Genomic DNA, 16,750 nt, shown 5'->3' with positions numbered 1-16,750 from the left:
TGATAATGTAAAGAAAACAGTTCAAACCAAGAGAAAGCCAGCAAACTTTATTTCAAGACTAAGGTAGAATAGAAACAGAACAGATCACTAACAAACCTTTGCTGATGAGGGGCTTTATATAGGCATAGGCCAAGCTTCTGTGACAGTAGTTCCAAAATGAAATGGCTCAAACACAGGGGTTATCTAGCATCACAGGGCTGTTGTTGAGATCAGGGGCTACTGTTCTCTGAGTTTAGGGACAGAAAAAGAAGAGTGAGAGTATTATATTTGTCAGGGTTCTCTAGAGGAATAGAACCGATAGAAGGTATTTCCCCTATCTCCTTACATGCATGGGCATACCTGGCCTGAGAGGAGAGATGCGGTATCACATGTGAGGATCACTGGCGGGTGGGGCCTGAGATGACTTCTAGACACAGCTCGACCCCAGTACCCAGTGCTTGGCACCTGCCTATAAAACCCTTGGTGGTTCTGTGGGCTTGGAAGCCCTGATCACAAGGGGTCTGCTGCATATGACCCCAGGGTAAAGAGGCAAAATGAAACAGTCTTTCTTCAGCAGGAGGCAGGATGATCACACTGCTTCTGCCTGTTCCTGGGGGAGGTTCCCATGAGAGAAAGGGGGACAGTTTCTGGGGTACCTGCCTGGAGGAAGGGATGTCCCCATGTCTCTCAGGGGTCCCTGTGCATTCTGGAGCTTGCAGGCTGTGGTCCAGTTAGCCCAACAAAGACTGTCTCCTGATGAAAAGTTCAAGAATCCAATACGTCCATAAGGCTGGAGGGCTCAGCTGGTCAGAATAGTCAGAATCCAGAAGAAGTAGGCTCTAATAGCAGTGAGGGAATGCCTCAACAGCAGGATATGTGAACTGGCCAGTGAGAATGAGGGTGAAGAGGCCAAAAGCAAAGGCTTTTTTTCTTTTATGTCCTTTACATAGGCTGCCACGAGAAGGTGTGGCCCAGATTTTTTTTTTTTTTTTGGCCTGCGTGTATGTTTGTGTGAGGGTGTTAGATCCCCTGGAACTGGAGTCACAGACAATTGTGAGCTGCCATGTGGGTGCTGGGAATTGAACCTGGGTCCTCTGGAAGAGCAGCCAGTACTCTTAATCACTGAGCCATCTCTCCAGGCCCAGTGGCCCAGATTTAGGGTGGTCTTCCTACCTCAAATCATCCAGTCAAGGAAAACCCCTCACAGATGTGCCCTGTGATGTAGTCACACTGGCGAACAAGAAGAGCCACTCAAGGATAAACTGGATTCCACCAAAAACTTCTGTTTCAAAGGAAACCATCAAGACTGGGGACACAAGACACAAACAGGATGAGAGAAAAGTCTCTGCAAGTCTTACGTCTGGTAAAGGCCTTGTGTCTAGAATATCCAACACACTCTTATGACCCAATAGTAAGAGTCAATTGAACTGTAAAGAACAAAAGATGAACATGCATTTCTTCAATAAAGATGTAATGTCTGAGGGATATGAGAAGATACTCAACACTGTTAGTCATTAGGGAAATACAAATCAAGCCCACTTCATACCTATAAGGCTGCCCGTAATAAAAAGTTAACAGTAAGTGTGGGAGAGCATGTGGAAAAGCTGGAGCCTTCGACATTGGTGGTGTTGTGGGGGGGATCTTTCTGGAATAAGTACTCAGACAGCAATGAAAGTGGACGAGGAGATGCCGCCGCGGCCTGAAGCCAGGACGGCCCCTGAAAGGCTTACAGCCAGGGCTAGTTTGTTTTCGTTTTATACTCTAAGACCGGGGTGGGGGTGGGGTGGGGGAGCAGGCAAGCAAGTGAGGTTTTACAGAAACCTATGTGGCAGTCAGCAGGTTGTTAAGGGGGAATGACCCATTGTTTCAGCGATTTCTCTAGGTCGTTCTGCTCCAGACAGCAACTGAAGCCATGCTTGGCAAATAGGCAATACAAGCAATGCTTTACGTAAATCAATAAATAGCCACTATATCTAATAATTGCTCTTTCCTACCTATTTGACTTCAGTGGTGGGAGTACAAGTTGGTGGGGTCACTTTGCCTTTGTGAGGTGTATGTGTGTACATGTTGTTGGAGAGTGAACTCTGGCCTTGCACAACATAGCCACAACCACCAGCCCTAAGAATGGCCACTTTGGAAGCCTGCCACTGTCTCAAAAGTTAAAACAGCAAACCCACTTCTAGGTGCATACCCAAGAGACATGAAAACACAGCCTCACAGCAGCTTGTAGGTACATAAGCAGCATTAGTCACAAGGACCAAAAAGTGGAAATAGCCTAAATGCCCATCAAAGACCCTATGTTTGTATAGTGGACACCTTAGATTTTTTTTTTTTTTTTAAAGACAGGGTCTTTTATATTACCCTTGCTGGCCTGGAATCTGCCTATCTTTTGTAGGTGGATTTTTTTTCCTGTCCCTCCTGCTAGCTCCCAAATCGCCACATGGAGACTTATTATTAATCATGAGAGCTTGGCCGATAGCTTAGGCTTGTTACTAACTAGTTCTTACAACTTAAATTAACCATTTCTACCAATCTACTTTTTGTCTCGTGGCTTTATTACCTTTACTCTGTACTGCCCATGTTGCTTATTCTCTGTCTGTCTGTCTACTCCCCCTTTCCTCTTCCCAGTGTTCTCTGTGCCTGGAAATCCTAGGTACTGGATGTTCAGCTTTTTATTAAACTAGTCACAGTGACATTTCTTTACACAGTGCAAAGGAATATTTCACAACAGTCTTTGTTTCACAAATGCTGGCATTAAAGGCATGTGGTACCACACTGGGCCAATGGATGCCTTTTAATATGTTAGAATATACTGTGGGAACTGAAGGTATAGCTCAGTGGTAACATTCTTGCCTAGCGTGCCCAAAGGCTTGAATTCCACCCCAATATGATGAAAAGAAGTACTGATATACAATGTAATGTGGAAAAACCTTGAAAGCATCATGATCAGTGACAGCCATTCACAAAGGCCTCATCCTGTCTAACTAACTCTTCATATGAACCATCCAGAACAGGGTGATGGAAAACATTTTGGACTTTGTTGTGGCTGTACAACTCTGACAGTATGCTGAAAGCCACTGGCTTATACACATGATGTGGGTGAAGTACATGCAAATTCTATATTGATAAGTCTTTCTTTAAAACAAAAATGAACAAGCCTGGTTGGTTAAGTCAGTCACAAAGGAGGTATCATCTGTGGTGTCAAACATGGCATGTGACTATATCTGCCTAGTCTCCAGTGGTCTGTTTATGAGCATGTGACTACCTCAGCTGCAGGGCAGCCTTTTGATTCAGACTGTGGTGCTACATCCAGGAGACAAGAAACACTACTGTCCCTGTCCTGTACCTCTGGAGGCCCAAAGTGTTATTACCAGGCACTTCATTCAAAGTTTCTACCTTGCTGGGCAGTGGTGGTGCACGCCTTTAATCCCAGCACTTGGGAGGCAGAGCCAGGTGGATCTCTATGAGTTCAAGGTCAGCTTGGTTTACAGAGTAAGATCTAGGACAGGCACCAAAGCTACACAGAGAAACCTGTCTCGAAAAACAAAACAAAACAAGTTTCCACCTTAATTTTCTTGTATCCCAAAGAAATTAAAATAGGAATTGGAAAATGAAAATAGATGTATTTGCAGACTATGCCTTCCCTATAGCAGGGTTACAATTGTATAGGAAAGGTCAGGCATGGTGGGGTACACAACAACCCCACTAGGGAAGTTCAGGAAGGAGGGTCAGGAGTTCAAGATCAGTCATGCCTACATAGCAAGTTTGAGGCCAGCCTGGACTATATAAGCCCCCTTTAAACCCTCCCAAACAAAAAACCAATTTTATAGAAAAGATGAAAGAGAAACCAAAAATATACACACCAACTGAGACAGGTTAATCTATCCAGTCTGTGCTCGAAGGGAAGGGTACTGGGTCCCAAGCTCTTCTCTGTTAAAAGAATTTTTAAAGATCTTTTATTTATCTTTTAACAGTTTCATAGTACAAATGATGTATCTCGATGATATCAATCCCTAACTATCTTTCCCACTTCCCAAAGCACCTTCAATGCATCCCCCTTCCCCTTCAAGGCTCCTCCTCCTTTTTGCAACCCACTGTGCCCAATTAGTGCTGCCTGTTAGAATGTTGATAGATATTGGCTTGATCTTGTGTAGGTCATCATTGCCGCAGTGTGTTCATGATCACAGTGGCCCTACCATGTCCATACTTTTCATAGCATGCCTCTCCATCCTCTGGTTGTTACATTTTTTTAATTTAATTTTTTTTATTAGCTTTTAATTCATGTGTGTATGCATACCATGTATGCATGGGTGCCCACAGAGGCTCGAAGGGAGAATCAGATCCCTGAAGCTAGAGTTACAGGTACTTGGGAACCACCTGGTGTGGGTACTGGCCTGGGAACTGAACGCCAGTTCTCTGGAAGAGCAGTATGTGGTCTCTCAACCCCAGGGCTCATATGTTCTTTCCCTTCCCTCTCCTTAATGTTCCCTGAGCCTTGGGGGTGGAGGATGATACAGATGCTCTATTCAATGTTGTCACTTGGACTAGTTGTGAGTCTCTGCATTAATTGCTGCCCAAGGTTGAGAACAGCACTAACCTGTGAGTAAAAACATAAACATAAGCCAGACGGTGGTGATGCACACCTTTAATTTCAGCACTTGGGAGGCAGAGGCAGGCAGATCTCTGAGTTTGAGGCCAGCCTGGTGTACAGAGTGAGTTCCAGGACAGCTAGGGCTATACAGTGAAATCTGTCTCAAAAACAAAAACAAAACAAATAAAAAACCCAAATCAACCAACCAAACAATAGAAAAAAAAAAAAAAACCAGAAACATTTAGAAGGCAGTTTGACAACGTGAAGATTTAGCAAGATGGCAGTAGGTCCCTCCTTCCCCCTAGGGCTCAAGACCTCCTAAACTTTAGATCTGGTTTACAGTAATAAGCATGAATTCTCTCCTTTGGAGCAGGTTTTTAATCTAACCCAGTTGGTTATCTTTATAACCTTTGTGCTCCTACTGGGCCAGTGGGCACATCTTACTTGGCAGTCAGTGTTGTAGCATGTGGGAACTGACACTGATGACTTTTCTCCTATAGCGGCATGCATAGCAACTTTTGGCACTATGAAAACTAGCCAGCAGGTAGGAAGTTTTCGCATCAGTTCCAACTTGATTTTCTATGTCCATCGAAACCAAGTTGTTAACAGAAGTTTTAAGACTGGGTAGAGGAAAATGGTGGGTATTAAAGGCTGGCATTTTGAGTGAACCAGACCTGGTAGAGTTCTTTGTCTCTAGGTCCATTTCTTTGATAGATGTAGGGTGGGATGCCTTTGCTATCTTTTCTTTGGAGGTCAGCTTTAGCTCCCAACTCCCAAGAGCCTGTTAAACACACTAACTGTGCAAGTGAACAAGGGTGATGTTCTAAGAGCTGAGTGGAGAGCACATACCACCTGCTCTTTAGAATATACCTTCTCCAGAAAGGGATTCACGCATAGGATGACGATTCCCATCCCTGTCAGAGCCATCACCCCTTATCCGTAGCATACAACTGGTGAGTTTTATTTCCCTACACCACTTCTACTTGCTCTGAGTGGGCGGACTGAGTGAATGGGGCAAAGACATTTTGCCCCTCTGTTGTTTGCTTGTTTTTTACTCTTTTGGGCGGCCCACCACCCAGCTCTCAATAATAAATCACACATGGAGGCTGATGCTTAATTATAAACACTTGGCCTTAACTTGGCTTGTTTCTTGTCAGCTTTCTTTAATTTTAAATTATCCTGTCTATCTTTTGCCTCTGGGATTTTCCCGATCTCTTACTTCTGTAAATCTTACCCTGGCTTGCTGTGTAGTTGGGTGGCTGCCCCCTGATGTCCTCCTCTTTCTCTGGCTCTTTCTTCTTTCCTCCCAGATTTCTCCTTCTATTAATCCTCTCTGCCTACCAGCCCCACCCATTTCTCTCCCCTGCCTCACTATTGAGCGTTCAGTTCTTTATTAGACCATTAGGTGTTTTAGACAAAGTAACACAGCTTCACAGAGTAAACAAATGCAACATAAACAAAAGTAACACACCTTAATATTCTATAATACCCCTTAGCCTGTGAGTGCTGCTCTAGCAGAGCTTGGCCAGATCAGTGTTCTCAGCTTAAAGGATCCCTGTCTTCACGCTTTGAGTAAGCATGGGGGTCAAGGACTACACATTTCCTAAGCAGGTTCCACTGTGAGCTGATACTCCAGTAGAAAGGAGACTAGAGCTATGGTGCACTCTCTGCTTATAGGAGCCAGGAAGGATGCCTATGGAAGACCAAGTACCCTTGTAGGGATGCTGGCTCACATTGACCCATGGCAGCCACACCCACACCCCTCTTAAGGCGACTGTGGGCGGATCCAAACAGGAGGGGCGTGGCTCAGAGCACCTGGAGCTTGGGCGCATCTGGGAGCCACTAGCCTACGTGGATCACACAGTGCTGACACAGTGCAGGCCACGGGACATCCACCTCCCTCTCTTCGGGTCCAGTTCCGGATGTTCATCAAGGCTGCCGGGACCTCGCCTGCCGCCCGCCTGGTCCCTCTGGCTCCCCATAGGCCCCAGCCCTCACCCCACCCCCAGCCCCACGCACACTCTCTTGCTCCTTCCCGACATAGCTCCACCTAGTTCCCCGCCTCTGACCCCGCCCCACCCGCCTCCGCCGGGGCGGCCTAGGGCCACCGGTCGCTGGAGGACCCTGAGCAAGCTATGGCTTCCGGCGGCCCGCGGGTGCTGGTGGTGGGCGGCGGCATCGCTGGACTGGGCGCTGCGCAGAGACTCTGCAGCCATCCGGCTGCTCCACACCTGCGGGTCCTAGAGGCCACTGCTGGCGCTGGTGGCCGCATCCGCTCGGAACGCTGCTTCGGTAACCGCCCCTTGGGCCCCTTGACTGACCCCGGACCCCATCCGACTGGTACTGATCCAGGAAGCTTTTTCAGTCTCTTGGGGGTAAAGGAACACACACCCACGTTCACCGGACCCCGAAAGTGAACTGCCCAAAGCTAGGAGAGTACATACTAGGGAAGGCAACCCTGCAGTTTCCTTCCTCAGCCCTGGGGGTTCCTCTCGGTTTCTCTTTAAGTGTCCTCCGAAGCCGGTACAAGCCGACTTGCCTCTCCCCAGGATTTCCCTAAGCTTGATCTGGCCAAGCCTTGCCTTTGGGAACCACTTGACCCCGAAGGATCCTGAGGTCCTGGTATACAATGGGACCGTGGGACTCTCAAGATGTCCTCGAGAGTATGCTTGGGAAAGGGTGGGGCTGATTTTTCTGGAGAGGGAACTTACAGGTAGCGTTTCCTGTGTCCTCCTAGGTGGTGTAGTGGAGCTGGGTGCACACTGGATCCATGGGCCCTCCCAGGGCAATCCTGTCTTCCAGCTGGCTGCGAAGTTCGGGCTCCTGGGGGAGAAAGAGTTATCAGAGGAGAACCAGCTGGTGGAGACAGGAGGGCACGTGGCCCTGCCCTCTGTGAGCTATACCAGCTCTGGAACATGTGTGATCCCGGAGCTGGTGACAGAGATGGGCAATCTGTACTATGGACTAATAGACCGAACCAGAGAGTTCCTGAATGCCCCTGAGACCCCAGTGGCCAGCGTTGGAGAGTTCCTGAAGAAGGAGCTAAGTCAGCAGGTGGCTAACTGGACTGAGGATGAGGACACCAAGAAACTGAAGCTGGCTATCCTGAATGCCTTCTTCAATACAGAGTGTTGTGTGAGCGGCACCCACAGCATGGACCTGGTGGCCCTTGCACCATTCGGGGAGTATACAGTGCTGCCGGGCCTGGATTGCACCTTGGCTGGGTATGGGTCACAGCTCTGCCAGCTCTGCCCATCCTGTCTGGGCAGAGGCACTAGGCTGGAGAAAGGAGGGAAAAAGGAGAGAGAGGAGGCCCGGAGTGGGCAGGTGAGGGAACTGCCCTCCCCATTCAGAGAAATTGGTTGCTTTTTCTCTTAGTTCTGTTTGTTTAAGCAAGAATGTTTCTAGGAAATTGAGAAGGAAATATCTTGAATGCTCATTTCTTCTGATTTCCTGGGGCCTTGAATGTGCCAGGTGTTACACAAGGGGCTTCAGGTACAGAGGAGCTAGAAGGTTCCTCCCCGACGGTAGACAGGGCTGTGCCTGTTGCCAGGCACAAGATAAGCATTTGGCAGGGCTGCTCCCCACTCCCCCATCAAGCCCAAGGCTTCTGTTCCGCTGGTAGGCATTTGTGACTCAGGAAGTGCACAAATATGGGGCTGGTGTGGTAGTGGGGAGCTCTCATTCTCATGTGGCCTAGTCAGTTTTGTGACCCTCATTAGCCAGGAAGTGGATGTTAAATGATCTTGTGTTTTAAGGGATTGCCCCACCAAGGCACTCTGCCTCTGTCTCCCTTTCTGGCTCTGAGTGATGCTCCCATTGAGGCTGGTGGGTAGCACCTTGGATGGCCTATTTCTGCCATGGCTACCCTTCCAGGGCCTGGTTCGCCACATATCGACTTCTGTCTCTTCTAGTGGTTACCAAGGACTTACCAACTGCATACTGGCTTCCCTGCCCAAGGATTCGATGGTTTTTGACAAGCCGGTGAAGACCATTCACTGGAATGGGTCCTTCCAGGAAGCTGCTTTTCCAGGGGAGACCTTCCCTGTGTTGGTGGAGTGTGAAGATGGTACCCGCCTGCCTGCCCATCATGTCATCGTCACCGTGCCCTTAGGTAGAACTCACTTTTTCTGATCGAGTTTTCTGTCTCTATCCCTACCCCAGGCACCGGTGGCCCCTGGCTTTTCCTACCCTCCCCTGGCTCTGGGTATTTGCTCAGCTGTTGTCTTCATGTTTTCATCTAAGGATTTTCAGATGGATGAAAGTACTCTATCACATTTTGTAGCACTGAGTGCTGGGGTTACAGGCATGAGCTGCCATACCTGGCTAGTACTTTCTTGTGTAGAGATGTCATTATTAATAAATACTGGTGGGAGTTTAGGAGTTCTCACTTCCCTGTTTCACATGGTGTTTACATGTAAATTTCCAAGGGCTTCTGTGGCTACCTCTTCATAGATTGAGGAACAGTTTGTTCTTGAAGACCTAGATAGAATGCCTCCTCTCCCATGCCCACTGTGTATGGGGAAATTGTCCCTGTCCTGTGCCTGCTCGTGGCCTTGCTGGCTTCCTGTTCTACTGATTTCCTTCCTTCCTTTTTTAAGATTTAATTTTTATTTTGAGACAGGGTCTCACCATGTAGCCCTGGATGGCCTGGAACTCACTGTGTAAACCAGGCTGGTGTCAAAAACTCAGATCTACCTGCTCATGCCTTCCACAGGCCGGGATTAAAGGCCTTGTCCTTCCTTTCTTACTGGCTTCAAGCAAATGTTCTCTCCTCTGCTTTGACTGTTGTTTGACTGTGGGCTAATTTTTTTTTTTATTTAGACTCATCTAAGTGTGTTCAGTGACAGAGTGCTTGCATGTATGAGGCCCCGGGTTCAATTTCTAGCACAGTAAAAGGCAAAACAAGCCTTCTGGGTGAAATTTGTGTGGTGACTACTGCAGACTGACCCTGAGCAGTGTGACTGGCAGTTAGAAGTGGAAGGTCAGGAGTGAGATGTCCCCACAGAGTCTGTGACGAGGGGGTCTGTAGTACTCCTCCAGTATTTGGTAGCAGTCAACCTTGAGTCCTGATGGTCCAGCCTTTGGAATTTGTCTCCAGGGACCTGAATGAATGTATGAGATGCTTAGAAGCCCTTTGTACAATCAAGTCAGGTTCCTGTTGATGGAGATTCTAGTTAAAACGTAACTTTTTGCTGTCCTGGAACTCACTCTGTAGATCAGGGCAGCCTCTAACTCACAGAGATCCTCCTGCCTCTGCCTCCCGAGTGCTGGGATTAAAGGCATATACCACAGGACCTGTATCTTAAACCACATCCAATTCTGAATTGCAGGTTTTCTCAAAGAACATCAAGATACCTTCTTTGAGCCACCACTGCCTGCCCAAAAGGCAGAAGCCATCAAAAAATTAGGCTTTGGTACCAACAACAAAATCTTTTTGGAGTTTGAGGAGCCCTTCTGGGAGCCCGACTGCCAGTTCATCCAGGTGGTATGGGAGGACACATCACCCCTACAGGACACAGCCCTCTCACTCCAAGACACCTGGTTCAAGAAACTCATTGGCTTTGTGGTCCTGCCTCCTTTTGAGTATGTATGCATCGAGGAGCTCTAGGGAAGCTCGCACCTGCTTACTCACCTTAGCCTGTTGGAGGACCCAGCTGTGTGTGCTTCGTTACCGGTGTTTCTGAGGGTTTCACTGCAGGAGCGACATGAGCCCCCAAAGTGTTGGTTACGTACTGCAGCCTGGCTCCCTGAGAGACAAGCGGAGGCCAGGAATGTCTTCTTGGATTCCTGGAATGTCTGGTCTTAAAAAAATATATTGAAATTCTGTAGGAAGTTGTGATTTGTAGATACAAAGATATTTGCAGTATGGATCTGTCTATACCTGGAGAAGTAGTACTTAAATGGGATGGGAAGACCCTTCTACATAATGGAAGCAGAGACCCACAGTTAACCAGGCATGGTGATATACTCCTGTAATTCTTATACTAGGTAGGCTGAGGCAGGAAGAACATGAGTTTGAGGCTAGTCTGGGCCATATAGTGAAATCCTATCTACAAAAGATAGACAAGACCCACAGATGAAGGTCTCAACTTATGACTCAGCCATCCTATAAAGCAGTGTACATGGACTAGATACTAATTCAGGAAGTACCACCATGCATGGTCTCAGACGGGACTGATTCTGATAGCATCAGAACACACTGAACTAATGTCGTGTGGAGGAAGAAGTCCTAATTCCACTTAGAGACCTGGCAGGAAAGGGCCGTGTTCTTAGCCTAAAAGACTAAGTGGCAGCAGGAGCCCACAGCTGCAGAGCAGCCTTCTGCCTGGGAGGGAAGGAGGGAGAGAGGGAGCCATTTCATAGGAGTGCAACTGACTTTCAAGGAGTGTGGAAACAGGCCATGGCTGCCGTGGACTTAGACTCCGTGTCCCACTAGCATTGAAAAACAACATTTTCTGAAAAATTACATGAATATTATTCCCTTTTTCTTAAGATTGGTGTGTGTGTGTGTGTGTGTGTGTGTGTGTGTGTGTGTGTGTTTGCTCTGCATGTATGTCTGTGCACCACGTTTGTGCTGAGCTTGAGGAGGCCAACAGAGGGCAACTCCCTGGAACTGGAGTTAGAGAGGGTTGTTAGCCACAGTGTGGGAGCCAGGAATTGAACCTTGGTCCTCTGGATGAGAAGCCAGTGCTCCTTTACCGTTAAGCCTTCTCTCCCACCCCGCTGTTCCTTTTTCCTAACCCCATATCTGTCTAGATAAAGTTCAGTATAAATGAGGACGGAAGCAGCTGAGACTCCTGTGTCTTCTGTTAGGCCACGTATCAATGAGCATTGAAGACAAGCAAAACTCTGCCACCTTTTAAATTCAACTCATTTGAGAAAATATGCTCCCCCCACCATGTGTGTTTGTATATATGTGTGTATGCTTACTATGTGTGGAGGCCAGAGGTTGACTTCAGGGATCTTTTTCTGTCACTCTCTACCCAGTTTTTCAAGACAGGGTCTCTCATGGAGCCTATGGCTAATTCACTGGCCTTTACCTTGGCATAATTTGTGTCATTCAGAAAATGTTGGTTCATGCAGTAATGCCCAAAGTTAAGTTTATCAATATCACCCCTGATATCTGAAGACTGTCAGTAGCATGAAGCTGTGACACTGTTGGCAACATATACAATTTTGCTGAAATTCCAGGTTTTGCTTGAGAGCTTAGATTTCATTGTTATCAATATGTACTGTGCACTTTTTTTCCCCTGAGAAAATAAATGCTCAGTATCATGGTTGATGAGGTGTCCTTGTATATAAAGAAGAGGTGTGTGGAGGAAGTGCTAGGTCTGTTGGCCCCAGACTCACTGACGGCATTCTAAAAGTTCTTTATGCCTCTTCTTATTTCTTCACACAGATATAGGAAAGTGCAGCCAAGGGCCAAAATTTAATAAAACCAGCAGCTTTTACTATTTCATCAAGGACCTTTTCAGATGAAATCAGAATCCTTCACCCCCTCCCCCACTGTGCCTGGTGGTGAAGAACATGGAGCCTACTGGTGTGGCTCATTGAGGCTTCCATTTTTGGAGGGATGGTTTACCAGCTCTGCTCTTGCACATTGGTACAAGTGACAAAGTGGAAGCAGCACATCACATGCTGCCTTAGTGTTGTGTAAATAGCTGAGACCCTGGGAGAGCTCTAGGGGACTATTCTGGGTGGTGTTGGCCCTGGTGTAGTGTGGGTTGTGTCCAACTGATCCGTCTCTATCTTTCTGTGCATACAGGTCTTCACATGTGCTCTGTGGGTTCATTGCTGGCCTTGAGTCGGAGTTTATGGAGACTCTGTCAGATGAAGAAGTGCTTCTTTCTCTAACCGAAGTACTCCGGAGAGTGACAGGTACTCCCCAGCCACATGTTCTTATTGGCCAGTCTCTAAAGAGGAAGTAAACCCAGAACAGGGAAGGATGGATTCTGCTCTGCACATTTCCAAGAGAGCCTTCTTCCTAGGCAGTGGGCTAGTAATGGTGTGCAAACACTTGCTAGTTTTATTTTCTAAAATCTTCCACCCAAAACACATGCAATTGTCCCTAGTTAGGTGCTTTCAGGTAGGGAAACTGAGGCTCAGAAGGGCATGTCAGTTCACTTTCACAAGGCATCTCATGGTGTTGCTTATTGGCACCAGTGGTCCCTGTGTGGTGCTGGAAGAGCAGCCGAGGCAGGATGCCTTAGGAAAACACACATTGGCTTGGTTTTCTTCCAGGTTAGTAAGAGTTCTGGGTTAATGTGCCGCATCTCTGTGTTTCAGGAAACCCACAAATGCCAGCGGCCAAGAGTGTGATGAGGTCTCGTTGGCACAGTGCCCCATACACCCTAGGTTCCTACAGCTATGTGGCTGTTGGCAGTACTGGCGATGACCTAGATCTGCTGGCTCAGCCCCTCCCTGCTGATGAAACTGGTACCCAGGTATAGTGGCCTGCCTTGGTGTGAGCCACCGGGGATCCTGCTGCTAAGGCCTAAACATGATGTGCTGTGAGTGATGGGTGGGGCAGTGATCTCAAAGACTCAGAGCCATTTTCTTTTTGAAAATAGGAGTAACGTAAAGTTGAATGTGCTGGCATATACTCATAATCTCAGCACTCAGGAGGCAGAGGCAGGAGGACTGTTTTGAGTCTACAGCCAGCCTGATCTGTAGAACAAGTTTTGGACCAGCCAAGGCTAGTAAGACAGTCTCAACAAATTCAGACCCAAATGGAAAATGTGTTATTCATATCAGAATCACACATACCCATGGTTTAAGGACTTTCACAGTGCTTGCCACAGAATTAAAATGAAACAAAAGTAGCTGGTAGGAATACCATCTCCTCCCAGACTCTGCCTCCGGCTGTTTTAGTTCCTTTTCTTTGTGTTGGGGATGAAGCCCTGAGCATGCCAGGCAGGTACTCTGCCACTTACTGACACTTCCCACAGCTCTCCGTCTGATTCTAATAGTGAGAGCACATGTTCACACTGTCACTTTAAGACATTTAGCTGGGCATGGTGGCTCAGGCCTTTGTAATCCCAGCTAGAAAAGTCACTACAGGTTCTAGGCTAGCCTGGTATACAAAGTGAGAGTCAAGTCAAGCCAGCCAGAGCCACATAGTGAGACCCTGTTTTAAAACAATTTAATTATGGAAGTCATCAATTGTAGGCAGTAGGTGGGGTAGTAGGTGCTCCACCCCCGGCAGGGTCTGCCCATTGCCCCTTAACTTATTGAGTATGTCTCCATGCAGATATCCCGGTGTATCTCTAAGACAGCAACTCAGGATCACCTGGTAGTCACTGTTCAGTTTCCCAGGTGTCTGTCTCATGGTCCTTGTCAGCTTGCATTGCCATGTCACGCCACTTTTGGTTGTAGGCAGTGACTCCTCACCACTGTGTGGTGTATTCGGTTCAGCCTCACTCTCCCATGGTAGTTCAGCGACCCTTCTGATCATGGTTCAGGGCCCCACCACCTGGGCATCTCTTCGGTCTCACACCTGCCTGGCGTGGGTAATGATGTCTTCTGCACATTTGCAGATGGGTGGCCAGGGGCTCGGTTTCCTGTGTGTTTCTCCATAGCTGTCCCGCTCGCATTGCTGTTCTAATCTGGTCTGTTTTCTGCAGCTCCAGATACTCTTCGCTGGGGAAGCCACACATCGGACATTTTATTCCACCACACACGGGGCCCTCCTGTCTGGCTGGAGGGAAGCTGATCGCCTCATTGGTCTGTGGGACTCACAGGTGCAGCAGCCCTGGCCCAGGCTGTGAGTGTCTGCTGCTCTGCTCTGCTGTCATGGGGGCTGACCGAACTCCTCCATCTGTTGGGTACATGATTTTCTGTCTGGTTTGAGGTTTGGGGATCTTACTGGTAGCTTTAATGTTGGGGAAGTGGTCCCATTTCTCATATCTGTTGTTGGAGCCTGGCCCCGCTGTGTTGTTGCACACATAAAGCAGTGAATACCGCCTGTGTCTAGAGTACTTCCCATACTGCATCCACTTCTCAGCCTGTTCCCATCCAAGTCCAGGTCCCGTCTGCCCCTTCTATCACCAGTTCATGGCTTTCCCCCCTGGGTTCTTTGGGCCTTAGGTTCTGTGGTTACCCTTTGTTCTGTTTCTGAAGGTGTTTCCACTACTGTTGTCCAGTACCACAGTATGGCTAATGAACCTCCCTTTGATTGTTAATGGATCTGTGTCAGGTACCCTAGAGGGGTGTGCTGAATGAACGTGTAGAACTGAGAAGACTGGGTATGGTAGGGAAAGGCATTCTATCCTGGCCTGGCTTGGGGGTTTTTTGGAGGTGAAGAAAAAAATTGTTTATAAAGATTATTGGGGTAGCAGGTTGGCTAAGCACAGGGAGGTTATTGGGGAAACAGAATATGGAGGTGGGGTTAGGAAGGGTGCTGGGGAGCCAGGAGTGTTGGGGTAGACATGGGGAGTGTGTTAGGGAGCTAGGCAGTGTTGGGTAGGTCTCTTGGATACTTGGCAGTCTGTCTCACTGCATCCTCCCAGCAGCTTGAGGACAGGTCTCTTGCTTCCGCTTACAGAGGAGACAGAGCACTTAGACTTAGTAACTCCCCATGCTGCATCTGTCACAAGAGCTTGCACATCTCTGGATAGTAGAGCTGGAGAGGCTGGTGCAGCCACTGGGGTGGTGCTCCAGAGGGAGCTATGGGAACTGCAGAGACCCTTGTCCCACCCTTGCACAGTCCAGCTCTCTGCTTGGCTCCTTGTCCTTCAGGTCAAGGCTTGCCTTTACTCCACCTCACAAGTCTGTCAGGAAGCATGTTATATCATCAAGAACACCTCCTGCTTTATGTCACCAGACTGTCCTTCATGGGATACCATGGAAGAAAGCCAGAATCCAGTAGGTTTTTATTGTAGGCTATAGCCTGAGGACTGTGAAAGAATACAGATCCTTCAAGGGCAAAAGTCTTTGCTGTTGACATGGAGGGGGGCATTTCAGTTTTCAGAGACAGACCCAGATGACTTTGTGGGAGAAACAGGCTTGCTTGCCAAGGAGGGAACCAGGAGGATTTGAGCCGCTGGGGATGGGACTCCTCCATGGTAGAGAAGTGGCTTGACATTTCTCCTAGAGCTTTAAATTTAAAATGTGGGCACATTCCCCCCCCCCTCTTTTTCTTTTGAGACAGTATTTCACACCGTAGTCCAGGCTGGCCTTGGACTTTCTATTCTGCTTTAGTCTCACAAGTGCTGGAGTTCCTCTGTGTGTGTGTGTGTGTGTGTGTGTGTGTGTGTGTGTGTGTGTGTGTGTGTGTGTGTTACCAGGATTAAACCCAAGGCTTCCTGCATTCAAGGCAACAATTATAACATTGAGTTAAATGTCAGCCCCTTTGAGGCAGGGCTCTTTTGAGGTAGCACCCTCAATCATTAGCTGGTATCACAGGCCTGTTCTTGGAGCAGCTACACTTACATTTAGTCTTGCATCGATGAAGAACACTTCAGTTTCACTTTATTAATGGGATTATAGTCAGGACTTGGAACAGTTACAGTAAAATGTGTCACACTTGAAAAGAAAATGAAGGCATTACATATATAAAGTGAAATGCGTGAAAGTTCTAAGAAAGGCCCAAGAACTGATAGGGGACAACTAAATTTCATTACATTGATTTATATGAGGGAAAAATAGAACTTTATTTTTTTAGACAGGGTCTCATGTAGCCCAGGCTGACCTTGAACTTCTGACCTTCTGGCTTCCATCTCTCACATGCTAGGATTACTGGTGTGTCTATCATACCTGGCAGAGACTTCTAATTTAAAGTTTTCTTTTTAGTTTTTGTAGAGCAGGCTATAAAGTGAGATATGGCCTTAAAAGGAAAAAAAGAAAAAAAAATGTGCCCAGATTTTAAAGTTTAAATTCCTAGGCTGGTCAGGCCAACTTCCCAGGGGAACCTCATCCCTACTGCCAGCAGCCCAAATCCTCCTGGCTTCTCTATAAAAACCTAGAATTTGGGGCATGCTAGGCAAGCTGTCATCCTCCAACCTATATCCTCAAACCTGAAATATTTGGAATGTAGTGAAAAATCTCCAGATTGGGACTGGAGAGATGGCTTGGAGGTTAAAAAAAAATGCTTGCTGCTATTACAGAGGACTCAAGTTCGGTTCCAGCACCTAGTCAAACGACTCAAAACCACCTGCAATTCCAGGTCCCGAGGATCCA

General features: G+C 47.6%; 1 protein-coding gene across 2 annotated transcripts; it reads left to right on the top strand.

The window, feature by feature from the left end:
• Nucleotides 1–6,455: 6,455 nt before the first annotated feature.
• On the top strand, nucleotides 6,456–15,732 carry Paox (polyamine oxidase). Of its 2 annotated transcripts, none has more exons than XM_028869671.2 (7): nucleotides 6,456–6,910; nucleotides 7,308–7,794; nucleotides 8,485–8,684; nucleotides 9,904–10,156; nucleotides 12,339–12,451; nucleotides 12,860–13,017; nucleotides 14,197–15,732. In XM_028869671.2, the coding sequence occupies exons 1-7, from the start codon at nucleotides 6,706–6,708 to the stop codon at nucleotides 14,338–14,340; spliced, it is 1,560 nt and encodes a 519-aa protein (XP_028725504.1). In that variant the 5' UTR covers nucleotides 6,456–6,705; the 3' UTR covers nucleotides 14,341–15,732. The 2 variants fall into 2 exon arrangements, with proteins under 2 accessions (XP_028725504.1, XP_028725510.1); XM_028869677.2 differs by having other exon boundaries at nucleotides 6,473–6,862; nucleotides 14,197–15,731.
• Nucleotides 15,733–16,750: the final 1,018 nt, after the last annotated feature.

The sequence above is a fragment of the Peromyscus leucopus genome, chromosome 1 (assembly GCF_004664715.2).
Source record: "Peromyscus leucopus breed LL Stock chromosome 1, UCI_PerLeu_2.1, whole genome shotgun sequence".
Lineage (NCBI taxonomy): Eukaryota > Metazoa > Chordata > Mammalia > Rodentia > Cricetidae > Peromyscus > Peromyscus leucopus.
This window is presented reverse-complemented; position numbering and strand designations above follow the sequence as displayed.